This window comes from Melanostigma gelatinosum (assembly GCF_949748355.1).
Source record: "Melanostigma gelatinosum genome assembly, chromosome: 17".
Classification (NCBI taxonomy): Eukaryota; Metazoa; Chordata; class Actinopteri; order Perciformes; family Zoarcidae; genus Melanostigma; species Melanostigma gelatinosum.
In genome coordinates, this window is record NC_136650.1 from 13,137,966 (window position 1) to 13,165,194 (window position 27,229).

The following is a 27,229-nucleotide window of genomic DNA, read 5'->3' on the forward strand; positions in this document are numbered from 1 at the left end:
ACGCGTATTACCATAAATACACTTGGAACGTGCAGTCATAAATCACAACAACAACAAAAAGCCACAGAGCAGGTGAGCGCAATGCTCATGCGGTGAATCTGTGTCCGTCAAAACCAACTGTGTCCAAGTCTTTCATGAAGTTGAACTGTTCTTGTAGTTTGAATTGTCAGAGCGAGACTCGCCCCGTCGCTGATACATCAGCCTGCTCTCCCTCTCTGGTCCAGCGCTCGTGCGCTCCGGCAGGCGGGGTGGAGCGCGCAGAAGTGAAGACCATCAGCATGATGTCAAGGAATCGCAGAGGACCAACTCTCAAAAAAGTCGCTTGAAAAGGACAAATAAACGCTTGCCGGTGTACGCATGTGGGTTGCACACGCTCACAGAGATGAAAACTCTCTCTCGCTCTCACTCTCTGGTGAGTTAAGGTTCAGAAACAGAAGCGCGGGCGAGACGCGAGGACGCGATGGGTACACGCGTGGGAGGCACGCAGTGACGGGGAGAAGATGCCCGTACGGTGGTTTTCTTGTTTATGAAGCTTTCCCGGAAGAATGAGGTTTATAGAACTGATAACTATCATAAGAACTGCTGCTTGTGCATATATCCGTAAATGCTTAAATTACAAATGATCTGGGGAGGATCCAAGCGCATCAACTGCCTTCCTTAATATTTCCAAAACACACTTTTTAAGGGTCAAGGATTTTAGGAACAAAAGTTTATTTTGTGAAATGAAAATGTCAGAAATGTGTTTATTGTGGGAGGGGGCTCGATGCCGCGGCTACATTCGTTTGGGACAGCAGAGACAGGTGCAGCTGGGGGACACAGCGACAGCACCTCCGTGACTGTGATACACACAGAGGCTCGTGGTTATGGCACAAATACGAGCGTGATGGAGCACTGTGCCCTGCGGAGACATCACCTGTCAAGAGGGCCTCCGAGGAATGCATTGTTGAGGTGGTCCCCCAAAACTCCCGCTGGCCTCAGTGTATCATCTGACCACCGAAAGCGACATCAGCAAATACCAAAGGTAATTCACAATGATGCATGTCTTTGAGCCAATGTCTCTTCTCAGATAAAAACAGACGCACTCAGGTACTGAAAGTGTGAAATTCCTGCCGAGGACAAGACATGAGGAGTCCAGAGGAACAAACCTGCTCTCTTTTTCCAGCACCTCATCACTCACATCTCCGGTCCCCGCACTCGAGTGTGACTTGATAGTTCAGCAGAAGATATGAAAGTAATTGCTGAATATAAATACACATTATTGCATGCATCAAACAGAGAAACTGCTGCTGCTGGATCATGCCGGTCTGTGGAATGGCGAGGGGGAATGCAGCTGGAGTCTCTCACAAGTCACTAACCTACACATTATTCCCATTACATAACATCACTCATCCTTAACTCTTTACTAAGAGTCACACATATTGACTGATGGGCTCACTGGTGCCTATGAGATGGGAACTATTGACAGCTCTACTTCTCACAGCAATGTTCAGTTTTAATCAGGTTTTTCAGACTGGTTAACATGACAAATCAGTCTGAAATGTGAGGTGACATTTTACAAAAGGATCTTGTGTATTGAACGTGTATATCCATAAGATACTTCAATGTTATTGATCCAACGTAACGAAATTCAAGGGTCAAAATGTCTGCAAACAATTCCTCAGAGCTCAAGATGACGTCTCAGAAATGTCTTGTTTTATCGGACCGACAGTCCAAAACCCAAAGATACTCAATTTACGTTAATTTAGTGACATAAAACAAATAAAAGCAATAAATCCTCACATTTGAGAAGCTGTTTGTCATTTTAGCTTGAAACAATGAATCAATCAGTGAAGTAATTTGATGAAAATCGTAATAAATAGATTAATTCTATCGTTGTTTCAGTTTACTCGACTTGACTGTAAATGAGGGAAGCAGAGTATGCTAAATTGCTGAGTGCATAAATAAATAACCAATTTTAAAGGCACAATCCATCGAATAAAGTGTCACCCCGTCATGGTTCCAGACCTCTGAATTGCTTCTCAGATCCCTGATTATTTTAAACAGCAAAATTACAATTCAGTCCGATCATCAAGAGATGTCGCCCCAACACCAAGAGGCAAATGACAACAATGGAACCAGCTATCCAGCCCAAGCTTACTGTTTGTTCTGGACGACAACTGAATCAACCTGACTCAAGCTCAGGTGCTGCCAAGAGGTTTATTTAGGAAACACAGGAGTGAAACCATCTTGTATTTTGGATTATGATCAGTTGAAAAGCACATAAACTGCTGATATTGAATCTATAAATGAAAATCTTGACTTATCAGTGAATTTACATGCTGAAAAAAAATGAAGGACGGGTGTTGTGGAAATTCATCATATGGTTCTTTTTTAGTTATAACTTGTATCACTTAAACCTGCATATACCACCCGAACCCTCTTCCCACGAAAAGGCTGGGAACCTGGCCTTGGTGGGTGAAGCGGCCGTCAACATCTGCGAGGGGGAGGGTGACGGGAGAGGAGACGAGATAACGCACATCTATACTCTGTTTTGAATTTCCACCTCCGAACCATCCGTGGGGAAAGAGCTCTATCCATTCGGCTGAATTTTGATTGAAGTGTCTGTAATTAAATATGTTTTTAATACTTTAAGAAGTTCCATCGTGATTATTTCTCACAGAGAGGTTAAAAAGATTTCTTTCCACCACAACGGGACCTTTAAGCAAAGGTGAAATTCACACCTACAGGTGTAAACAAAGGTTTTCAACCTAGAATAGTCATGTCATGTAAATGACAGAACGATAAGGGACAGGGGATCTAATTTGAGAAGGTCATCTAATAGTAGAGTCTCGTGGAGCCTAACCACCCAGTGATGAAAGAAGGAGGTCCTAACTAAACATTAACACAACGGCATCCTGTACTGGGAATCTCCCGCTCCCTCAGCGTGGTTTCCTCTCCTCCTCTAAGCAGTCCAAACCAGGCCAGCGGGGCGACGGAGGAGGAAGGTGCCGAGGGACAGGCCGGCCCTGCTCTGACCCTCAGGGATTTACATCAAAGCTCCACCGAGGCAAAAAGCATGCACCCCCCTCTTTCTATTACAGTACCAGCCCTGCTGCAGTGTTGCTTTCACCCAGTACTCAACACTCGGGTGTCCAACGTGGCCTTTGGGATAACGGCCGCCCAGTGACAACTCACAACAGCTGAGCAAGGTCAGACTGTAAAATGTGAATGTGGAACGGGTGGCTGGATGGACAAATGTATACAACCAGACCATAAGGCAGGGCGCAAACTCTCATACACACAGATCTGATGGTAGTCAGGGTGGAATCATAGTCGGGGATCAACCACGCCGGACTACAGGGGCCCAGTGTTAGCAGGCGGCTGGTGTGTTCCCTTCACGCCCACCTTCTTTTCCTCGCTGTTGTTTTTCCACTGCACTTCTCACTCCGAGCATTCACTCACGCCCCAAAGAGCCAGCTGAGCTACGGGAGTCGACAGCCACTCAGGGAATCTATGGGAACTTTAAAATACTCGCATCAGCAATTGTGAGCTACGCACAGTACGGTACAAACGCTGCTAGATTATTGTATTTGATCTGAGGCCGACAGAACAGAGATTATACGAAGGAGTTCAGAGCCGAAAGTTACTCGACTCCTCCGGTGTCAGTCCTCCTGAAGGATTAAGTTGGGGCGGCTTTTGCTTCATGAACACAATGTTTCTTCATTGTCCTGAATGATTCAGTGGTGTATTAAGAAGGCCACGCTTCAACTGTTGGACTCACCTTCAAGGCTCCATGTCAGCAGCTGTAGTTTTATCATCATTTATCATTGTGCAAATAATATAGTTTTGTTTTTAAAATCAATTCAGACTGAATACATGGACATAGAGTCAGTCCTTTTTAGTCGAGAATCAAACTATTTCATAACCGTGTAAACAAACTTCAATGTTTTCTCTCGAATTCATTGCACTGACTGATACACTTGTTGATCTACATCACCGGTCTGTTGCTGCTCCTTGTGAAGGAAGACGCACACCAAGAGGATTTCACTACGTGGATCACTGGACATCACTCTTACACATCACTGAAATGCCAGGACCTGGGAAAAGCTTGCATCGTGGGATGACGGTGATTGAAAGAAACTCTCCCGACACTTCAGCAAGGCAGAAGAGTGGATCAAACAAAGTGGACGACCACTCCTGTTAGGGGGAGGGGGGGGGGGGGGGGGGGGGGTCGTCTGTGACTCGGCGTTGTGGCCCAATTACAAGGTCCAGACTGCAGCCAAAGGCAGTCAGGCCTAACTCATCTCGCCACGGTTGCCTTGATCTGACCACACGAGCCGACCAAGAAAAATACCACCAGACAATCCTATTCATGCTCGACTTAAGCTCGAACATTCTCACAATCCTCGCTGCTGTGATTAGAAAGAGCCGAGCGTGAGTCTGCACTCATTAGTGCCGTTATTGTTCAGTGATTAAGTCGATTAGGAACGGGGCCTCTGGTTTGACTTATGTTTGCTTGTGGCTCCGACTACTGTGGCTTAACCAGAGTTGAGTAGTTAGCGGGCACAGTGAGTGCGTGTGCGGGAAAATACCTTTAAAAGTGATACTTGCAACTTTTGAGCCGACACGTCGTTAAATGAGACATTTTACTTGGTGTTAAGTGAGACTATTGATCTCCCCTGCATCTAACTTTCTGTTTCACCATAAGTACTTCTCCTTTTAAGATTTAGGGCGGATAAGGAATGCAGTCTGATCTCGCAGGAGCTGAGCAGTCTCCAGTTAACCGCTTGTCCTTTGTAGCACATGAAGCTTTTCCTGCACTCGAGGAGGGATAGTTTGGCGATTGGTGGTTTGGGTGCAACATGGGCACATATTGATTGCACATTTGTGCAAGAGTCTATGCTTCTTAAACAATGCTCTTGGTGGAAAATTGTTAACCCCTTGTTCAGCAATAAGTCAGGCGCCCGAACACGGGATATCAGAGGCATTTACAGTTGTTAGATCAGTGCTGCCCTCTTATGGCCTTTTGGGGAAACAACACAAGCCTCACACTAACACCACCAATATTTTCTTCAATTTAAAATACTTTTGTTACCCATTATATACTTGTTACTATAAAAGCAACAATGAATTGATCATTTTGGTGGCTCTTGCGGAGAGTTGTGTCTACCTGGAAACACAGTAGGATGCTGACTGGTTGGTTCAAGTCTTATCTCTCGGCGTGCTTTTGCATTTCTCTCCTGTCTCGGTCTACTGTCCACACACTAGTCGTGTTTAATTCACCTAAAATAAAACAAATACAAACACAGATTAGTACTTTAGGACAGACACTCAGAAAAACACTACAAAAACAGGACTCTTAGACAAGTTATGGTTTTTTATTTTTTTTCTCACAAACAGTTTGTTTACAAAAAGTAACATCAAAAATAAAAAGTGTACCTATCTATTGCATGTCATGCTGGCAGTTTGAACTACATGCAAAAACAACAGTAATAAGAACATTGACAATAATCATTGCTGTACAAAAAAAATGAGCAGGATATGAGGCCAAAGATCATCTCAAAACCAAAAGAAAAACAATTTAATTTAAAAAAGGGAGTTCTATGAAAAGAGTTTTTTGCTCCAGATGTTTTGAACATGAGACTTAAACCAGGGCACAAGACTCTAGAGAGGGTTGAGTGAAGCTGTATAGAGACAGAGAAGAGCGAATGAAAGGAACAACATGGAAGAGTAAAGACGACCGTCTCTCTCACACACACACACTCTACAGTTTGAAGCCCCGTAGAACAGAAAGTCATTCTCAATCGACAGTGTGGAAATAAAACGAGAGAAAGTACATGAAATCATTGCAACCTCTTCCTCATGATCCCTTAGATTGACGTTCTTTAAAAAGTGATATCTGAGGTATATGGCTTCACTTCATACATCAGCGATATGGAAAACTATAACGAGGGTATGATTCAGGAGGTGGAGGATCTCACGGCTACCTTCAACCACAGAGAGAGACGGACACTTTCCCAATTCACTTCCAGATAAAGAGCAGAAAGGAAGGCGCCAGGAATAAAACACGTAAGTTTGAAAAACCTTAGCAGTTTTGAGATGGAAGTATAGTTGAGTCGGTCTGTGGAAAGACCGCCGTGGTGGCAGTGGATGCATATTTTCTCAGAAATGGTCGGTGACAGAAGTACAAACAGCATGGATGCAACTTAACGTGTGATTTTGAGAGAGAGTCAATCCGGGTCCCTTTGTTGTCGTTGTTTTTTAATCCGGTGTACTAAATTGATTACAAAGCGTGTTCTAAGATTTCAGGTCCCTCGTCTAGATGAGCAGTGCTTATAACTGAAGTTTGTCAAGCGTCCTTTGTCGTGGTCGGTGGCATCTGTTGGGCTGGTATGCGTGTTGCGTGTATGCGGAGAAAGGGTTCCTTGTCGGGCTCACTCGGTGCTGACCTGCGTGACCTGTGCGTCGACTGTCTGGTTGGTGGACTGAATGAACATGGGCTGGCCCAGCTCCTGTCCTGCTGGCATCGTCACCTGCTGAATCTGATACAACTGCTGAAACAGACGAGAGAGAGAGAGAGAGGCTGAAGGTCTGCGGGTAGTTGGATTTAAGTGCAATGACATCTAACTACAAGAGTGTACACAGGGTTGTTACAAGGTGCTAGTTAGGTTGTTTTTTAAATGAAATATCTGACCGTTTTAAACTTTTATTTATGACAGATTTGGGGTTTTCTGCCTGATCTGTAACTCGCTGTTATTTCTGCCTTTCTTGGCCGGTACAGTCTTGAAAAAGACATTTTTAACTAAATAAGGCTTTACTGGTTTCAGTTGAGGTTAAATACATTTTTTGTCAGCTGGTTCATAGCAAAATGTGTGCTGTTTAACAATGCTGAAAGCTAGAAATAAGGACAGTGAGTAAAATGAAGACATTTCATTAAAAAATGTCAGTGTCACTGTACCAGCGTTGACACACTGGACACATTCATTGCATTCGTTACCTGTCCGTCAGTAAACTGGTTGAATTGCTGCTGTCCTTGCTGTACGTCTGCCTGTGTGATCTGAAAGTGAAATAAAGAACGCATAAAGAATTGAAACGCTTGGGAATTACATCATTTATTTTATGAATGTATTTTTGTTGCTAATGTGCTCACCTGCTGAGCGTTGGCGAGAGTCTGGATCTGTCCCTGGACCACTTGAGCTCCAGACACAGGCTGGGCTAGACGGATGTATTGGAGCTGGCCCGTGTTCAGCTGCAACTACACTCGTCCAACACAAGGGGGAGACAACGTTTGGTTTGGAGCAAAGGTTATTCAAACCCAGAGGTCACAGCCATTTTGCTTCTCTGGAGAACCGCAGCGAGAATCATTCACGTTCCTCTGATGGATGTTAACTTTGTAAAACGTGATTCCCATCAAACAGTGACGGATGGATGACTCACTAGAACACCGTGTTTGCGCAGCGCCACAATGTCAAACATGCAGCAAATTTCATTCCCTGTTTTAGCTTCTTTGCTCCATCACAACTCCCTCCACCGATCCCCCGTTTAACCTTCTTCCTTACCGGGATTTGCTGGATCTCTCCTGTGTTGGTGATGATCTGCTGCATGACCTGCATGGTCTGGCCTTGGGCTTGCTGAACTTGACCCTGGGCAGATGAAGTCTGGACAATTTGTACCTGTTGGCCCTCACCCACCTGCATCGCCACGGGTGCACTCTTAACAAAGAGGAAAGAAGAGAAGACACGGACAGAAGGGGACAGAAGTAACGCATTACGGGCATGTTGTTTATGATTGACACAAAGCAAAGTACCAGGAAATCACTAACTTCCCTGGAATAAGACTTTAACCAGCACCATGAAGCTTGTGTATTCTTGAATTAAAAAAAAAAAAAAGTCTGTAAAAGATTATCAGGCAGGCACATAAGATGTGGGGATATGAGGCGACAACGCAGACCTCCCTTTGTCCTCCGTCTGTCACACAATCTAGGAGAGGCCACCTGATCTCACCCCTACAGGCCTCAGTAACCCGAGCAGGACGGAGCTTGTAGACAGCAGTCACCTACAGGGCACGAGAAGTGGCCTCTGTGTGTGTGTGTGTGTGTGTCGTGAGGGAACACAGAAATGCAAATGTGCATGTGTGTTTACCGTGATGGGTGTGCCCTGTGACTGCACCTGCACATGCTGTAACTGCTGCATGGTCGCACCTTGCAGCATCTGATGGCCCGACAGAATAGAATGAGAAAATGAGAGAAAGACACACAGTGAGAAAAGCAGCGATTGCAACAACTTCACACGTGGTTGTAGGCATGTGTGGAGTGTGTGTGTGTGTGTGTGTGTCGAACGCTTAGAATGTTAAGAGCAGCAAACGGTGACATACAAGTGAAAAATGACATTTAATGGCATGCTTATGAATGATAAAGAAGCTGAGGTGAAGTGAGAAACAGGAAAAACATAAATAAGGGAGGGGGGGGGGGTTTTGGACAGATTTAGAAAAATGCATATACAGCACAGTGACATTTACAGCAGCTTAAGTAATGTCAGCTGTGGTTTCATAAGCAAATTATGAGAGAGTTGGTGACCAAAGAAAAGAGAAGTGGTACAACAGAGACAACTAGTGACATCGAAAGCTCTGCACACAGACACACAGCAGGAAATACTTAACAATTCATATTTTATTTATTTATGCCTCTAACACTTTACTCCATCGACCAAATCTGTTGTGTCTGTGCCTGGTAGGTAGTGAAAATCAAACCAGCTCTGTTTTACTCTAGAAAACACGAATGTGTCCTTCAAACCCTAACCGCCGAGAGGGAGAGGTGGTGCACAACATGCCCTACGCATTAGACGCAAAACTGGGGGAAATAATTGAAAATAAGCAGGTTGCAATGGCAGAGGGATTGTGATGACGCTTCAAAGAGATGTTTTCAAGCACATCAACAAACCAAATACCTTTTTTTTGGGAGCGTCAAATGTTCAACTTTCACTTATTCCCTCAAGGCCTACCTTTTAAAGTGCTACCTTGTAAATAGCCACCTTGTAAATAGCCTACAGCGGAGTCTACGTCAGGCGAGTATCACACTGTGACCTCGCTGCTCTCAGACTGCAGCAGGAGCAGTGCCAGTGAATCAGGCCAGGTCTAAACGAGCGCGACAGCTCAGCTAAAGGCAGTCTGCTGAAGCAGCATGAAGCAGCACGGCTACATGACATGCAGCGACAAAGCTGGAGAGAGAGAGAGAAAGAGAGCGAGCAAGAGAGAGAGCTCAGCAGCAAAAGTAGGAATACGGTAATTAGATAGAGAGACAATTGAAATCCCCAAATATGCATGTTTATTCTCTTACTGACTGTTGACAATGGGTGTGATTGGTGTACCCTGTGACTGCACCTGCAATTGCTGTAACTGCTGCATGGTGGCACCTTGCAGCATCTGATGGCCCGACAGAATAGAATGAGAAAATGTGATCCAGAGTTGGAAACACACTCTCCCCAAAACTCATAAGCACGTGTCTGAGTGAGTGTGTGTGAGAAACCGTGTGATTTTGTATGTGTGTGCTCTAGAGACCATTAACGAACTACGACGGCGTTTTAAAGCCGTTGTAGATTGTAAAAACTGTAGAGTTGGGTTAGGGTGGTAATATTCAGAGAAAACAATCCCAGGATTAAAGTCGTTGATTTACGAGAAGAAACTTGATTATCAGGTCATAAATTTGCAAGAAAAAAAACCAAGAAATTGGGCAAAATCGTAGAAACACCAGCCATGGTAGACATTGTATATCTTTAACCGAGGGCCTCTGGGTGAAGTGAAGGTCCCAAAAGATGCAAGATACAAAAAATACATGAGATTTTCTCATAAATTCAGATTTTATTCTTTGAATATTAACCCCTTACCAAGCTCTGAAATTGTTTTTAACCTAGAGTAGACCTATTAGGCCGTCGTAAGAAACATCTACTGATTCAGAGTTTGTTTCTTTTAGCTCATTTCTCTGTAGCCAATACAAATGGCACTAGTTAGGATGAGAAACACCGAAGAAAAACAGTAAAAATGTGCCTTTGAAATGTACTTTTCAATGGTTTACAAGTTATCTTTCTCTTTTCTGCTGTGTGCTTCACTTATAAAAGCAAAGCGCACACTACTAACTATATGATTTCAGAAAGTCAACCATGATTCTCACTACGTACGTATGATGTGTGTAAAGATATGATATTGCAAAAATAGACAAGGAACACAAATGAATCAGTTACAGAACATTTAGAAACATTTCATTTGATTTTCATTGTAATTCATATCAGTAAATAACTGTTCAGGTCAAATGCTTCCTCTGCAGGCTTTCAGAGGATGTGTGCCGTTAGTGATGTGGCCTGGGTGTGTTCTGAGGTTCAGATAATCCTGCTGGTGGTCAGCCGCTGAATGTGAGCTCAGACTAATGGCATAATAAAGCCAGGTGTGACGACTTGAGAAATAAGCCTTTTGCAGCATGATTACAAAGACAAGGTGGAGTTTAGAACTTGCTACATAACCCTTCATGTGTTACACATCCTCAGAAAAACACAAACCCTTTCTTAAAGTTCAGGGAAGGCTTCATTAACTGGTATTTTCCGTGTCTGTGGCAGCAGTTAAGCCGCTCAGCTGTAGTCAGTGGGCTTCTCCACATCGCCATTATCATTGCTTAACATCCTCACACCCGGTTGTGGTGTCATTTAGGTGTTGCAGCTTATTTAAATCTTGGTGTGCGAGTACTTAAGTGGCAAACTGGGTTCTAAGCTCTTCAAACAAGGCGTTAGTACTACCTGTCCTTGCTGCGGCTGAGCGATGATGATCTGTCCGGGCTGGATGGTGGTGGCTGTTTGTGCGCCTTGCTGCTGGCCCTGTTGTGTGCTCTGCACCTGTACGGCTCCAGGCTGCTGGGCCAAAGTGAAGTAGTACTGCACCGGCTCTGCTGGAGCTACCGACTGACGCATCTCCTCCTGATGATGAAACAACCACACACACACATCGAAGAAGGCCTATCAGTCCATTACATCTCCATGAATTATTTTTGCAGGTGTAACGGTAGAGGTCTGATTAATAACTGATGGGATGTGGCTGGAGAAGAGCAACGTAATCTGGACGTGAGATCCATTACGAGCGTCACACTGGTCGATACCGTTGACTGAAGGCCCGGAGGCATCGGCCAGAACTATTTACACCAACAAAAATAACCTTTAACTACTGAACTATTGGTTTAGTAGAACTAATGATGTGACTGTGACAGATTTATATATGTGAACACCGTCTTCTTCCTGGGTCAGCCATTCATTTTAGCACATTTCAGTTAGATGCTCGCTGACATGGGGGTCATGGACCCAGTTTTAACAATTATGAATGAAATTATCTGTAGACACCGACCCGTGTCATTCTGCGTGATACCTGACCAATGAGCAGGGCTTCATCTCGATGAGGTTTCTCCATCACCAGGAGAGTAAACACCCTCCTCCCAGCTCCATAATAACACAGCTGAGAGTGTAGGATGTTTACATGCCTGGAGACAGTCTGCTTCACAACTCATTTAAATATCGCACTCCTCCATCTGGTATCCTACATTTGCATCCTGTACATTCATCTCTTGCTTGAGCAAAACTTCAGTGCAACGTGCCGTTTTCTGTCAGAGATTGCAATTGATTTGATCCTTACTGAATCGGTCCCTCGGGTAGAGGACATATTCCAGCGTTGATGAAGTTTTCTGTTACAAACCACTGCCATCGCTGGAGTTACGGTTGGCTGTCAGAGGCAATAAGATGCTGCAAACATCCGACTGAAAGCCTCTGCAGTCCAAACCCCAGCTTCCAGTCAAGGATGTTTACAGCACCTCCAGGTTGCCAACAATGGAAAAGCACCTGAGATGAAGATCTGCCATCTTTACAACTCCGAACGCCTTCGGAGACGTCTGCTTTTGTGCCGCGTGTGATTTCGTACCTGTCGTTTAGGCGGCTTCAGGTCGTCCCGGGGCACGATGTCAATCAGGAAGTCAAACTGGTCGAACTTTGTTATTGCCATGGCAATGTCATTCCTCTGAAAACATAACAGATAGAGGGTCAAGCGATGGGTCAGACTTACATTATGCTAATTCAATACATGCAGAGAGCTATATATATATATATATATATATATATATATAAACATGCCTCACGGCCTAAGGTCAACTCCCCCAAAATAGCCACACAAGAGGCGGCTGTGGAATTGAAATTAAGCTCCCGGTAGTATTCTAACAGGTATGAGCTGAGATAACTGAGCTCAAAGGAAGAGAGGATGAGTTTACAGCTAAATCCACGACCAACTATTTTGATAAATCGATTCATTATTTGTCACTTTTATGTAAAGATGCCAAACACCTGCCTGTTCCCGCTCCTGAAGTGTGAGCATTTGTTGTTCAACAAGTTAGTTTTTCATTAAAAAAGGTAAATGGATTCATAAAAAACAATGTGATGGGCGGAAATGAACAGGAATGACGCTTTTCTGCCCTCATGAGCCGAGGCTCTGCAGCGATACGCTTGCCAGTAACAGCAGCAGTGTGCCGTCTCTGTGGAATTTTCCACAGGATATTGGCTGTCAGGGCCCCCCATTGTGGCCCTCCCTTCACTCGAGGCTATTAATAGGAGCTTGATTAATATCTGGTAACACCGGGTCACATCTACACTTGTTCTATTGATGAGCGCTGCTATGGTGACCTATTGGCGGCCCTCTTAGGATTAAGGCTCTGCGAGCGTGTGCGTGTTTAAATGGAGGACGCCGTTTTTCCCCTCATTTAGGGACAAGAAAATCACATCTACGAGGTTCAACCGTCACGCGTAGCTAATGCGTTATCCATGGTGTAAAATGTAATTAACATGTAAACCTGCACAGTAAATTAAGTTTCTATTTAAAGCATGCAGTGTGGAGGTCTTACAACTGAGAGTTTCATGCTAAAAAAAGGACTCCGGGACGAAGATTAGCCAAAACAACAGCAAAGTGAACACACTTCCAAAGTAGGTCTTCAATTTAAGACTCAGCTACGATTACACCGTCTCTTTTTCTACCTGTGTTGGCACACACACACACACACACACACACACACACACACACACACACACACACACACACACACACACACACACACACACACACACACACACACACACACACACACACACACACACACACACACACACACAGGTATGTGAATGGATGAAGTAGACTTAAGGGCTTTCGTGTTCTGCTCCAGCGTTCTCCCCTCTTGACATGCAGGTGAGACTCTCGTCTTGATCTTCTCCAACTGTTCCCATCAGCGTTCCCATCAGCGGAAAAAGTGGGTCACGGACACCCGCCTGGCTTTGCTTTCAAAGTCAGTGGAGGGAGAAAGAACTACACAGAGGAAAAGTGTTCAAGGGGACGCTGGTATGGGGGCCTCTGCTTGTATACGCACACAGACACGGGCACCCGGTGAATAGAAAGCAACAAACCAAAGAGACACCCAAATGATGCAAGGCTGTGGGACAGGAGTTAAAAAAGAAATGACAGACAGAGGTTATGTAATCATTACAATAGATGGAGATGGAAGAAGACAAAGGAGAAAGAGGACACAGGTTGACATTTGGTTTCCTCAACTGAAGCCTAATCTGTTCGAGGTGAAACATGTGTCCGACATACGTGTGTCCTACGTGGTTCATACGTCTCTATGAGTGTCTCTGACCTGCAGCGTGCGTCTCTTGTTGTCCTCGGTGTGGATCCACGCTCTGAGGGTGAGCTCTGTGATGAAGATCTGAGCGGCCTTGGCGAACAGGACCGGAGCCTCTGCACTGATCATCTGTACGGAAGAGATGCCGTTACGCCTGCTCCGATACACCCACAGACCAGTTAACATCAATCACACAGCAGCTATAACGTGACTCACGCAGGACATAAGGGACAAACGTGCTGCAAAATGAGCAATAAATGCATTAATTTGATTGAAACGACGAGATAATAATTAGTTCAGAGCTAAGGTGTCATCTCAAAAACATTACTCAATCAGGAATATATCGCTTAGCTCGTCATTATTCGCCTCTTTTCTTTTCATAGCAGAGAGAGTTACCTTTGAGCCTTTGTTTGTCACTAAGAACGCCTCGTCAGCTCTGCAGGCCTCTCGTGGCTAATTGCTTAGCTTCTCACTCCACTTCTTCATATCGAGTGGCATTGAACTCTCAGGTCAAGCCATGCAGTAATTGGTGAAGTACATTGACATAGATGTGAGGCTTAAATGTACAAGATGGACTGTAATAACACCACTCACATGTACACATGCAGTGAAAGCTGCTGTGTCAGAGCGGACAGCAGAGTGCGGTCTCCAGAGACGTTACTGATCTCTTTACCATTTTAAGCTACAGCTTAACGAACGGGATAGTGCTCCTGACACGTCACATTCAAGCCAAACACACACACAGGCTTTCTCTTTAGGGACTAGGGACAGTCCTGGATTATAATCTGGTGTAACGGGATTAAAACAATCACTCCTTGTGCCTGAAGAGTTCAATGCAACGGACAACTGAGTAAAGTTTGTGGACATGTGGCCCTAAAGCTACGGTACATCATTAGCCGATCTGAGAGATCGTATTGGTTGAAATTTAAGTGATTTATATCTGTTATGATAAGACCAATTAAATTCACATTGGTAGTTTATTTTGACCCAGTTGCTGTGCAACATAAACCACAATGTGCAGCAACGTGGAATGTTTTAAAAAGTCAACTAGCAGCTTAAAATCTCTGCAAAGTGGAGCTAAATTAAAAATAAAAGCAGCTACCTCTTTTAAATACAATACCCGTGTTTCACAACGTGGTCTTAACAGCTACTTGCTATAAAATCAGTTTTGTAATTTCATGAACAATGCTGTATGCACACTGTTGATATGTTTGGATGTAAGCCCGTTTGACATAAATAATGGACTTTTTATCAACAGACACTGCTGTATGCGTAAGAGCTGATGATATGTTTCCATTATAAAATAAGTCCAACAGGCACCCAGTGGTCCGACAACAACAGAACACAAACCAAACATTTGACAGGAACCACATTATCCATAAAGCTCTAAGGCATTCCAATAATCAAACTTTTGTCTCAAATGACAGTAAAATCAAAAATGTATTTCAAAGAACTGGTTCAAGCTATACATTGCAATCTCCAAGTTATTGAAAATGACCAATGGACGGTACTAAATATGAATGGAAGACTTTACCAATTTTAACCATAACCATATTAACCATTCGCAGTAGTCTGCTGGGGGAGCAGCATTGGAGCCGGAGACAACAACAGACTTAACAAACTTGTTAAGAAGGCCGGCTCCATCATTGGTTGTAAACAAGACAATCTGGAAGAGGTGGTGGAGAGGAGGACACTGAAGAAACTATTATCCACATTGGATAACCCGGACCACCCTCTCCGCCACCTCCTGCAGGGACAGCGGAGCACTTTCTCCAACAGACTGATCCAGCTCCGCTGTCACAAGGACCGATACAGGAGAACATTCCTGCCCTCTGCTTTTAGACTGTACAATAAATCACCTCTGGCCAGATCATCCTCCACATAATTACACACCGCTACACTGTCGTTTGCTGGGGTTGATTTTTAATTTTTGCACTACTGTTTTTCACCTCGTCAGTTAATTTAACACTGTTCTATTTCATTGTACATACTGTGCATTTTTGTTGTTTTATCTTATTTATTCTATAATCTGATATTTAATTTGTCCTACTCTGTTATTCTATTGTATATATTGTGCATTTTTTAACACTTAATATTGTTGGTTACTCTGTTACTTTGCTTCTTGGTGTGTCTTGCTGCTGGGGATGAATAAAGTACATATCTATCGATCTATAACATGGAAATATCATGATACAAAAAGAAACTATTAGGGATTCACAAAAGTGTCTTATGCTCTTACAATAGCAGGTATTTTCTCTAAATGGTGAATTGGTGCGATAAAGGTCTTCTTACCTTGACATCCTCATCCAGCTTCATGATTTTTTTGATTCGAGCCAGAGGTAACTCCTGCACGCGGAAATCCTTCTGGAAATAATGGATAGGTGGTCGGTTAGAGGTACAGCGTAAAGCACAAGAAAGCTGTGCTTTACTATTTGCATGTTGGTATTAATTTGGCTGGATTAAATGTCTGTCTGTCATTGTTCGTATGCGTCTGTCTGTCTGAGCGAGTAGCGTACCACAGTCAGGTTCCTGATCTCCTCCATGACTCGCGGCCAGAAGGACTGCAGGGTTTGCTGGGCATCGCTGCCCCCGGCTCCGAATGCGTCGGCAGACATCCTCTAATCTGCTTCATCAAGGAAAGACCGGAGGAGAGAGGTGCAAGCAAAAGGTTAATTATGACAAAACACAAAAGACTTCTTGTGATGATTCAGACACTGAAGACAGGTCATTCGCCGAAAGGGCACCAGCACACAAAATACAGTGTCAGTCCAGGCCAAGCCTGGGCTCTTCTCGTGTCTGAACCACACACCCCATCGGGGCCTATCATTATAACACAGTGAAATCTAAAATAGAGTCCCAACGGGCTTCTATTCTCGTCCTTGTGGGACGATGCCATGCCCGAGAACACACCACCAGACTGGCTGCACACACTCCCCGATTATGAATGGCCCACCTTTAGCACAAAGCTGCAGCTCCTCTGCAAACGCAAAGCGTGTCATGTGCAAGTCGACCGCTGCTGAAGACAATGCTGAAGCCACACATCAAGAAGACAACACGGAGAAACAGTCTCCTGACAACAACTGCATTCAAGACGCAAACAAACCAAGAGCTGTAAAGTGAACTAAACCAACTGTTACACACACATGCATGTAGAAATAAAAGCCAGTGCTTCTACGAGGGGGTCTGACGGTTTGAAAGAGGATCCAGCAGGTTACTATGGCATGCCAGGAATCTGCTGGGGGAATATTGGCCCGCCTGTCTGAACATGCAGAGTTTGGAGTGTCTGGATCGCACTCCCTTCACTCTCTCCCTTTTCGACCTCAGTAAAACATATTTGCCAGGAGGGAGAGGAAAAACAAACAGGGGGGTGGGGGAGACAGAAGAAGTGTGTGTGGAACTAAGAGGGGGGGGGTTTGTGTGTTGCTGAGGGAGGGGTAGTGCCTTGTCCAGTCCGGCTTTAATCCAGCGCTGAGACAAAGTGCCGGAGGCTTTAACAGGGGGAGGTAAGAGAGAAACAGGCCCACAGTCGGACTGCTGTGCAAACTAGCTATGTGGGTCAAACAAGACGGAAAGAGGGAGACGCAGACAGAGAGAGAGCGAGAGAGAGAGAGAGAGAGAGAGAGAGAGAGAGAGAGAGAGAGAGAGAGAGACAGACACATGACAGAACAAAGAAAAAGAGTGTTAGGAGAAGGGGGGGGGGGGGGGTCACCTCTTTCTTTTCTAACTCTGGGCCAACAAGCATGAACGGCTCCGGCTCCGGTCCAGCTGACGGACCAATTCAAAACAAAAGACTTTAAAGCACTCCATCTAGTGTCTCCCCTGTTACAGCGGTGGTGTGCCAGATTGTTTTTGACTCTTTGGTTCCACATCGGTTCCTTTAGTCACACCACTTAAGTGCAGTTGTAAAATATTTTACCCCCGACCAATCACTAATCCAGAATACATGATCTACGACAGGAAAGACGGTGGTGGGAGTTACTGAATAATATAAGAAGCACTGGTGCATCCTGTTCTGTCATTCAATTTTTCGACAGAGAGTAGCCTAAATCAATGAGGCAGCATGGCAGCGGGGGGGGATTTATATAAATCAAGCAGGCAGCTTGTAGCTATGGCATGCCAGGCTAGTGATTGCCCTTGACAATGTCTCCCCTTCTCTGTCTGTTGCATTTCAAGGTTGATTGAAATCCTGCAGTCACTCGAACAATCCCAGCATTCCACGCGGCAGGAACGACTGATGGGAATTGTAGTTTTTCTTCTTCTTCTCCTCCTCCTCCTCCGCCTGATGGGTACACTGACCTCTGCCAGCTCTTTCATGGCCTCTGTGTACTTTGCAGCACTACGACCATGCTGATAGGGTGGAGAGAAAGAAAAAAGCTGCTCCACCTAAATGCTAAACAGCATTTGAGCGCCAGTATCTGCCCTTGATCTTGTGATAAGTTTGAACAAGACAACCTTGTGTATCTGTTTGTGTACTGCTGCCTGCCAGCTCGTGTGGTTCTCTCCCATAAGAAATAATAATTAGGCAATTCACTTAACAGGTATGGTAACAACGCTGTGTTAAAATAGCAAATGATTCAATTGATGAAACAAAAGGACACATAGGCCACTCCAGCACCTTCTGCTCTCACACATAACACACACTTCTTTCAAAGGAGAGAGAGAGAGAGAGGTTATTAAGTCACACATACACCCCAACCCCCTCTCTCTCTCTCTCTGACCCTGTGACCGTCAATCTAAATACACAGCCACGCACTAACCACAGCAGGAGGAGGAAGAGGAGGAGGGAGAGCAGAGGGGAAGTCAATATGTGAAAAGAAATGAGAAAGCAAGTGTGACAAGAGGGAGGCAGGAAACAGAACAACAACGTGCATATGAAGAGAAGGGCCTTAAGGTTGCTCCTCCAGCTAGAGCCGAGTGAGCTCTACAGTACACCGATATATGTCCCAGGGCTTTGCATCAATGGAAAGTTTGCGTGGGAGCCTTGCTGATGTGCAGAGCACGATGTCTTGTGCTCTGCAACACCTTCTATGGTCTGGGTCCAGTCTAGTCAAACAAACACTCAGAGTATCCACCGCACAAAGAAAAATCAATTTTGAAACTCAGTGAAAGCTAATAAATGCCAACGTTATGAAAGTTGTAAAAGGTCTGGAGGTCGACGCAGACGAGATTGATTATTCTATCTGTACTTTTTGCTTCTTCATATCAGGTCTCTAATCTATCGTGAGCTTTGAAGTATTCCTTAAATAGAAATCTGTACGTAAGAATCGATTAAAGCTTTTAAGCTCTTTTCACTCTGTCATAGTCAGCATTGTAGGTCCAAATGTAATGAATGTTTTATACTTTGATGCGCGCTTGTTATTCGTGTATCATTCTGTTGTAATGAACCTGACGAGCATCCCTGTGTGTTGTTCTGCTCCTGTGTGCTATATTAGCGTACATTGTGCATCGCTCCTCTTCCTCTTGCCTGCGGCTCTGTTGTCCTTCATCAGGTCATTGAGACACAGAGATGCCGGTGTTGGGTTTCCTACCAACTCTGCTGCATGCGTGTGTGTCGTTGAGGACAAATGTCATGTCTGTACTTTGTCGACAACACAGCAACTTGCTCTTCCTCCTTCAGGGGCTCTGCGTCTCTCTTCCTGTCTCTTCTCCAGTACTTCCCATCTCTCTCTGTCACTCGTGGGTGAGGGTTTCTCTCTCTTGTTCTTGTCTTACTTACTGTCACCGGATTCCCCTTCTTCCACAACTTCTCTGAGAAAGTCAATGCTGCTCCGCTTGCTGCAGCTGAATCAGCGCTAATGTTGTTCTGCCAGCACAGTCCTGCATCCCTCCCTCCCTCCCTCCCTCACTAACTGGCACGTCACATCAAGTGGCCACTCACAGCAGCATCAGCGACTCGCTCCAACTCTGACGTCACACCACTTTACAAAAGACGTCAAATTCCTGTCAAAATAAACCCGACGGAAGACCGGGAAAAAAACCACATCGAGATAGCGTCACTTAGCCTCATGCCTATTCAGTTGCTCTTTTAGATTAGTAAAAGACAAAAATAAAACTTAACGTTTTCAGTGTCAAAACCCAGACATAGGCATTGTTGTAAAAGAGAGAGACAGCGCAGTTGAGCTAATTAATTGGTCTCTGATTAAGGTGAAATGTTCTGCGGGTAATTGCCCTCTTAATGACGGTTAAGTGTGAGAGTGTAGTTGATCGGTAATGAGGCGAGGCAGTTTAGGACAAACTAAAGGCCTATTTGAGGCGAGAGAGCAAACCTTTCCCTGAGGTGTTTCGGCATCACGTTGTCATTGTGCTGAAGAACAACTCATCTCATCCCAGATCTTTCCCCGAAGCAACGCTGACACTTCACATTGGAGCAGATGTGCACTGAGAGGACCTGACTCACACAGAAATAAAAGGGGCATGTACTGTACCAAAATAATGTGTGGCAAGTAATCTGAAACAAGTCTGCTTTATTTGATTAGTGTATTAATCTACCAGTGTGAAAAGCTGGCAGTATAGTTCAGGTCGTCCCAGATAATTCATAATAAAAAGTATTTCGATTTTTTTTGCACCGCGCTTTCCAGTCAATATGGTTGTTGGTACATAACACGTATATAGACAAATTAAGATAAATTGTGTTGAGAAAAGACAGATGGCGCGAAGAAGGGGACGACAAAGAGGAGGAGCCAAAAAGTGAAAGGATTTATTTTTCCATACGATGACCCTGAAGCACTGCTATGACCTTACACATCGTTACTATTTAAAGGTTGCCAACAGTCAAAACACATCAGGCTGGACAAAGAGCAAACATGTAACCACATGGACTGTCTCATCTGTCACATGGTCACTATAACCGATGAAATCAACCAATCAAAAGGCATGTTTTTTTGTGTAACATAGTGCCAGCTATTGTATGAGTGTTGCTACACCGACATGTCTAGCAAGAGGTCAACCTTCCACATGCTGCTGCGTGAAACCGCCAATGAAGCAGAACGGGCAGTTCTGCAGGAAGGTCACTAAAGGTTTACGTCTGCTAGGTTTTAAGTGGACCGAGCAGAAAGTTACATAACGTACGTTACTATAAACCAGGACGTATCGGTGGACCACTTCACACTCTTTACCTAATGTTTAACACTCAGTTTTATTGTGATTTACTATACCTGAATAGATTGAATAAATACAGCATAGGTGACAAATGTCATACTGACAAACGCAAATGGCGGCTATAAATCAAAAGGCGGGTTTACAAATCCTAAACTATTACAGCGTTCACCTCGATGAAAGAAAGAAACTGGCACGGTTACAGCATGCAGGGTAAATGATTTACTCGGGCAAAACAAAAAAAACAAGAAGTTCTCGGGCCAGGAATTACAGATTAACCACACGCACACACACGCCTGTAACATTTTCACAGATGTTGGTGCAAATGCTTTGTGGTTAAAAGAGAACAGACAGGGTTATTATAATGGTGGATGCGCTCGCTGTGACCTGCGATGCAACGGCCCTTTGGCATGGCCGGACCGAACCAGTCAACCAAACGAGCCTTGCAAACTTTGCCCTTGGTTCCGCTTCAAGCCAACTCCAGGAAGTGCTAGTCACTGATCTCGCAAGGTCATTCAACAGAGGAGAGAGAGAAACCAGAGAGGGAGGAGGGAGAGAGAGGGGGGAGAGAGAGAGAGATGAAAGAGAGAAGGGGAGGGAGAGGGGGAGGATAGAAAAAGGACAGGCTTTTCAACTTTCACTGCAGCACTTAAGTGACCCCAGTGATTCGGGCGATGCACTTTCTAAGAAGCTTAATAAAAACATCACATACTGCACATATTCGTTTTGTTTCGGCATCTCCCTTTGGGTTTCGCTTCCTCTCATCTCCCTCTTCTTGTTTCCTTGTCATTGCCGACAGAGAGGCTGCAGGAGCCAAGCTCGCATTCCTGTGACCTTCATCCAATGCTAGGCCCGGTCTGTGGCGTCAAAGTAGGCCGGGCTAAAGCTACCTGCAGAGTACACGCTGGAACACAGACCCCCCCCCCCGGCTGCCCACACCATCTTTAGTGACAGTGTAAGCAAGTAAAAACAAAAAGGCGGCAAGGGCAAAAGAGAGAATGCACAGCGGTAGTGGTCACCTTAGTGATAAGCTCAAAGGCCTAGCATTGTCTAAGTGGTTTGCATGTTTCGTTAACTTTTTCCTTCCCCCCCGGTGTGCCTACCATACAGAATGTGGCACAAATATTCAAATCGCATGCAGACAGCAGCCAACCCTGGGATTTGGCAGCAGTGGCTTCAACTTAAGAGTTATTTTTAGTTTCCCCTCTCTCAATCTTTCACGCTCTCTCTCTTTCCCCATTGGGACTTTGTTTTGTCAAAGGCACCAATGGAAACTTTCAATGAGGGAGCGAGTAAGGGTAGACAAAGCCAGTCAGAGCAGCAAGTGAGAGAAGAGTCGCCCTCCTCCATCAGAAGAGATCAGATCAAACGATGCGCCTCCTCTGTCCATGAAGCTGACAGTTTGTCCCATCTGGGCATCTGGCACTGTCAGGGAGGGGGGGTCCCGAGGTCACTGAAACCAGCTGCACCTCCACCCCCGGGGACCCGCGACACCAACAAACAACAACACTGAGATATATGCTCACAGAGTTCTACAATGCACATCGCCTTTCAACGTGGATGCCATCTTTGGCTCCTAGCTCTGCGTCACTGTCTGGCGCTGGCGTGTAAACAAGGACGTCAGCGAGGGGAAAAAAAAAAAAACCGGAGTCCGGACCAACACCGTGAGCACTGCAGCTACAGGCCCCCAGGACATCAACACCACCATGACAGTGAAGGACATCTGAGCAGAGTCAGCATCTCGCAGAAACGCACTTAAGTAAGTCTTGACGTGAGTCAAAAGTCAAAACTAGTGCCCGCCAAAGGCAGACAGACTTCACTCTTTGCTGAAGTGACAACTGAAGGACGAGCATGAGAGACACACACACACACACACAACTCCAATGTTCCAAAGAGAGTACTACAGGACAGGAAAGGGAGGGGGTTGAGGATGGCTGTACAGGACAGACGGTCTCTCAACACTGCAGCGCGTGGTGAGAGAGAGAGAGACATCAGAAAGTGAACAGATGTGAAAAATGTATTCAGAAACTCAAAGCCTAACTTGACAGGTCTTCTCTCAGTCGGAGTGTTTTCAGCAGTCAAACTTACCCCTGTGCCCTTCATGTTGAACGGTCTGCCGTGCTGGAGCGGAGCAGAATACATGGAAACAGATAACCCTGTTTAAGTCTCCTTGAGATCAACAGCAGCAGCAGCAGGAAGAAGAGGCACAGAGGTTGACAGAAAAAAAACCTCTCTCAAGCTCCTTCACTTCCTCCGGTCCCCTGATCGTATCAACAGACAAAAGGCACTCTGGCTCCACTGGACGGGTCAAAAAAAAAAAAAGGCTCTGGACAGAGAAGAGCAAGCCCCCCCCCCCTTATTCTACCCCTCCCCTTCTCTCTCCCTTTACACATTGCCCCGTATCCTTCAGCAGCCCCCCCCAACGTCCTCCTCCTCCTGCCTAAACATGCAGCCCCGTCTGTCCTGTTTCTCTTCGGACCAAGTCCACTCAACTAGCTGACCTTCTCTCTTTCCTTTGCACTCTCTCCCCCCTCTCCCCCTCTCCCCCTCTCTAGTTGTGACCCGTGCATTTGTCTTTGAGCTGACCCCTGGCCCGGCGCAGAGAAGAGGGGGCCAGAGGGAATAGAAAGCACAGCAGAGCAGCAGGCAACAACGCAACAGCAGGCAAACAGTACAGCGGCACTCCTGACTCTCAGACAAAAATCTCTTGCCTCCTTCCCCTTTAACGTTCGAGAGTAATCAATCTAGCTTGCTACTTGATACTCAAATCCCGCCTCACTCTCACACTTGCAACCAATGAGAAGACAAGATCCTCTTATGCCATTGGATGCCGCACACATCCTCTGCTCCTCCCCTTTCCTCCGCTCAACCCCCTTTTACCGACAGCCAATTTCCTGCTCTAAGTTACCTTGAGCTGCAGGATAGGGGTCAGGGAAAATAAAAGAGGAAGAGAGAGAAGAGAAGAGAATAAGGGGGGAAAAGACTATTTAAAGTTGTGGAAAGCTCTTCGGGGATTGTGTGAGGGTGTGCTCGTGGTGGCTTGCCTCGGCATTGTTTGTCCTCGGGCAGTCCTTGCCTCTCCTGCTGCTGGACGGATGAGAAAGGTTCCGCGGGCTGCTCTCTGACAACTGCTCTCTGCTTATTTACAATGTCAAACTAAATGTCTCCGTCCGCCCCGCCTCCTCTCTGCCGCTACAGGCTGACAGCGCAGTGATGCAGGCAGCCACGCTAGTCCTCACTGGCTAAAGCAAGTGCCAGAATGGATGCCGCATGTTGCATCCACATGATTTAAAGTACAAAAGCATACTAGGCAGACTCTCCGTCTCATACGTGTGCACAGGTGTACATGCGCACACACACTCACACTTTGTCCTTGCTTTCTCATTCATCCTTGCTCACAGTCACACACTGCAAACATCGAGCCTATAACCAGCCAACGTGTTATGAGATTCATTGTACATTCAGGTCACACCGCCATCATTTGCACAAGTTATCAGTTAAAGGCACTCATGGCCACTCGTCATTATTCGTTTTGAATATGAATTAGTTGAATTGACTATATTCAACAAATGCTCATGACTCACAGGAACAATTAGTTATATTGCAACCACAACATTAATACAATGAAACTTTAATTATGGTGTCAGTCAAATTTACACAAATACTAATTAGTGCAAAAAAGATCATTGTCGAGCCTTTGTACAAGATGAAGAAGAATCCGCTGACTGGTGAGCGAGCAGCCACGGTGGAGGAAAAAAAAAAGAAGATTGCATTTGATTCCCGTCCTATTTGTGGATAAACAAGAATAAGATAGGGGTGAAAGTCTGTCAACAAAGACAGCAACTTCCACAATTTAAACGTCATCAAAAAATCACATCAGCAATGTCACATAATGCCCTTCTTGTTATCTCACCGCTGCGTAGTTTCTTCAACACCGTAACCTTTACTGTAGAGCGCCAAAGCATGACACTGCTGCTCATTTGGCCAACTCATCAACTGCATCAGTAATTGCACATCGAGTATGCAAACTCATTAAGACACATAAATGTTAGACACAAAGTGTTGAGAAGTGACAGAAATTGCAGGTGCGATGGCAATAAAACTGGGGCCAGAGTGCTTTTTACTGAAAACTCGTGCGAAGGATAGAGGTATGACCTGAAGCTTTATGCTGCAGTTTACTGCAAATCCTGACTGTAGTGAGGAACACAACGAGCTTAAGGGAGAAAAAGAGAGCAAACCTGCCCCATCAATGAAAAACCTAGAGGGGGAGGGGAACCGGAAGGATGGAGAAGGACAGAGAGGAGAGTTGTTCTAGGATGGGAGGGGTAGAACAAGTGGAGAGAGGGCGAGAGAACAAGATAGAGACTCGAGAGAAACAAAGCCAAATGTTCCCTTTACTATTTCTGTGAGGAGCATGGGGACTAGAGCAGGTACTACAGCCATCCGGTTAATGATTAGAGCGGAGCTGCACATATTAATCTCTTCGGAGGTTTTCTCTGTAGATGTATTCTGACGACCCAAAATGCCTCAGTGATGACACCTGGCAAGGTCACCGAGCAAATGAGACCTTCCCATGACCTGTACTGCCCGTAGCGGGGACATATTTGCTCTCTCTGACGCTGTTTAGAGATAAACATACAGCCCCAGCCAGACCATGAGTTTCATAAACACACAGCTCCCTAAGGGTAGCCAGGCCAAGCCATACATTCACCCATTAACAGGCAAAAACACCTGCATGAATGAATGGTAAACTGACTGACTTTCTCACAGGTGACTCTCCCTCATCCAGTCATGTTAAATATATTGTACCTGCTAGAAGTAAGAACGCAACAGAAGAATACATTTACAAAACTGTAATCTGTACACAGTATTTGTCTATTCTGCTAAAAATGAATAGGAAATGCTGACGCACCATAGAAATAATTATAATAACTGAGGATATAGCAGAGGTGGTACGGTCTTCTTAATCTTTAACACAAAACAAATTGCTGGTATGCTAAAAGCATTTATTTAATAAGCATTGATGCATTGATGAAAAAGTGCATGATGGTTTTTTTGTTTTTAATTGTAGCGTAATTTAAAACTCTTTCATTATTTAAGCATTATAAAAAGGATTGTAAATGAATTGTCATCAAGAACAGGACCGTAGCATACGCTGATCTGATTAACAGTAAAGACACACTTGATATTTGCATATAGATTGCACTTTGCATTTACACTGAGAGTAGAGCACCATTGCTCTTTAACGCCTTAGCTTCTCTTATGATGTTGCACTTAAACTGGGTCGCTAAAGCAGACATTAGCCGGTGAGGACGAACAAAGCGGCTAGCAGGAGACATTAACCGATGTTACATCATAGGGCAGCAGACCGAATACAGGAGTTAATTACCAATAATAACGTTACAATAAACTAGAAAGTTAAAATAGACTGTAGAGCTAAACTGTGACATATCGGCTGCTAAAACACCAGCACATCAACGCTCGACATTTAGCACTAACTAGCAGCTAACGGTATGATAACGTTAGTGAAGTTTATGTTAGCTTGTTGGAGATGTACACGTGTGATTGTTGTACAGCTTAGGGGTTTCATTATAATAACCGCTGGACAACGAGTCCTGCCATCAAGTGAAAGTTTGCAAGGCTTTCCGATGCTAGGAAGAAGCAGTCTAACCAATAAAGGCAACGTTTGGTTCTGTCCTTCAGACCAATCAAACCTCGGACTAGATTCCACCAATCAAGGTTTTTAGGGCTAAGTTCGTTCTGCAACTGACGCCATTCGGGCTCCAGTTGAAATGGCCAGTCCGTCTGATAAGAACGTAGACAGGAGCCAACATGGCGGACACAAAACATCAGTTTCCTGAGCGCCCGTGATCCCTTTCAGCGGGCCACCAATAAGCGTCTCAGAGAGCGGGGAGGGAAATGGCGCCTATGTTCATCTTCCAAAACAATCGTCTATTGGTCAAGAACAGCACACGATAAAGAAGCCGAGTAATGGCTCAAACTTCCACCAACCGGGCTCCTTTTCTTGTAAACGTCCTACGCACAAACGAATTTTAATTTCTTACTCACTTTGTTTTACGGGTTCGAAGTGAAGTCCGGGCTCAGCGTATTATTTATTTTATTTAGCTAGCAGGGGGAAACAAGATGGCTGCAACTCGAACCGGAAATAGTTGGGCGCACGAACGTGGTGACGTAGAGGTTACGTTCCCTTGGTTAACGGAGTCAGTTACCTACCGCACTTCATTAAATGTGCTAAATTCAAAGGGATATCATAAGGGATAAAATTACTAATTTCTACATCAGCCAGTTGAGTAATACTCCAATTACACCATATGACCTGTGTGTAACAATGATAAAATAAAACATTAATACCACTGCTGCTAATAATAACAATAACTAGAACAGCTTTGACTGAATTATCAAAATAATTTAAAGTTTTCATTAAACTCCTACATTGGACCAGAAATTCAC

General features: G+C 44.9%; 1 protein-coding gene across 15 annotated transcripts; it reads right to left on the reverse strand.

Annotated features, from left to right (window-relative positions):
• Positions 1-5,343: 5,343 nt before the first annotated feature.
• On the reverse strand, positions 5,344-26,926 carry nfyc (nuclear transcription factor Y, gamma). Of its 15 annotated transcripts, none has more exons than XM_079288126.1 (12): positions 26,828-26,926; positions 16,180-16,289; positions 15,956-16,024; positions 13,679-13,792; positions 11,926-12,021; positions 10,761-10,937; positions 9,358-9,399; positions 8,121-8,189; positions 7,539-7,691; positions 7,130-7,234; positions 6,977-7,036; positions 5,344-6,533 (listed from the first exon to the last, which is right to left on the reverse strand). In XM_079288126.1, the coding sequence occupies exons 2-12, from the start codon at positions 16,276-16,278 to the stop codon at positions 6,414-6,416; spliced, it is 1,104 nt and encodes a 367-aa protein (XP_079144252.1). In that variant the 5' UTR covers positions 16,279-16,289; positions 26,828-26,926; the 3' UTR covers positions 5,344-6,413. The 15 variants fall into 15 exon arrangements, with proteins under 15 accessions (XP_079144252.1, XP_079144249.1, XP_079144241.1 ...); XM_079288123.1 differs by having other exon boundaries at positions 15,956-16,027; XM_079288115.1 differs by having other exon boundaries at positions 16,180-16,286; positions 26,828-26,913.
• Between the last annotated feature and the right edge of the window lie 303 nt (positions 26,927-27,229).

Coding starts and splice junctions, on each gene's coding strand:
- nfyc (XM_079288123.1), bottom strand. CDS start 16,278: ATGTCTGCCGACGCATTCGGAGCCGGGGGCAGCGATGCCCAGCAAACC. Junction 12,022..13,678: donor ACAAGAGACGCACGCTGCAG/GTCAGAGACACT, acceptor TTATGTTTTCAG/AGGAATGACATTGCCATGGC. Junction 9,400..10,760: donor CTCAGCCGCAGCAAGGACAG/GTAGTACTAACG, acceptor TCGGGCCATCAG/ATGCTGCAAGGTGCCACCAT.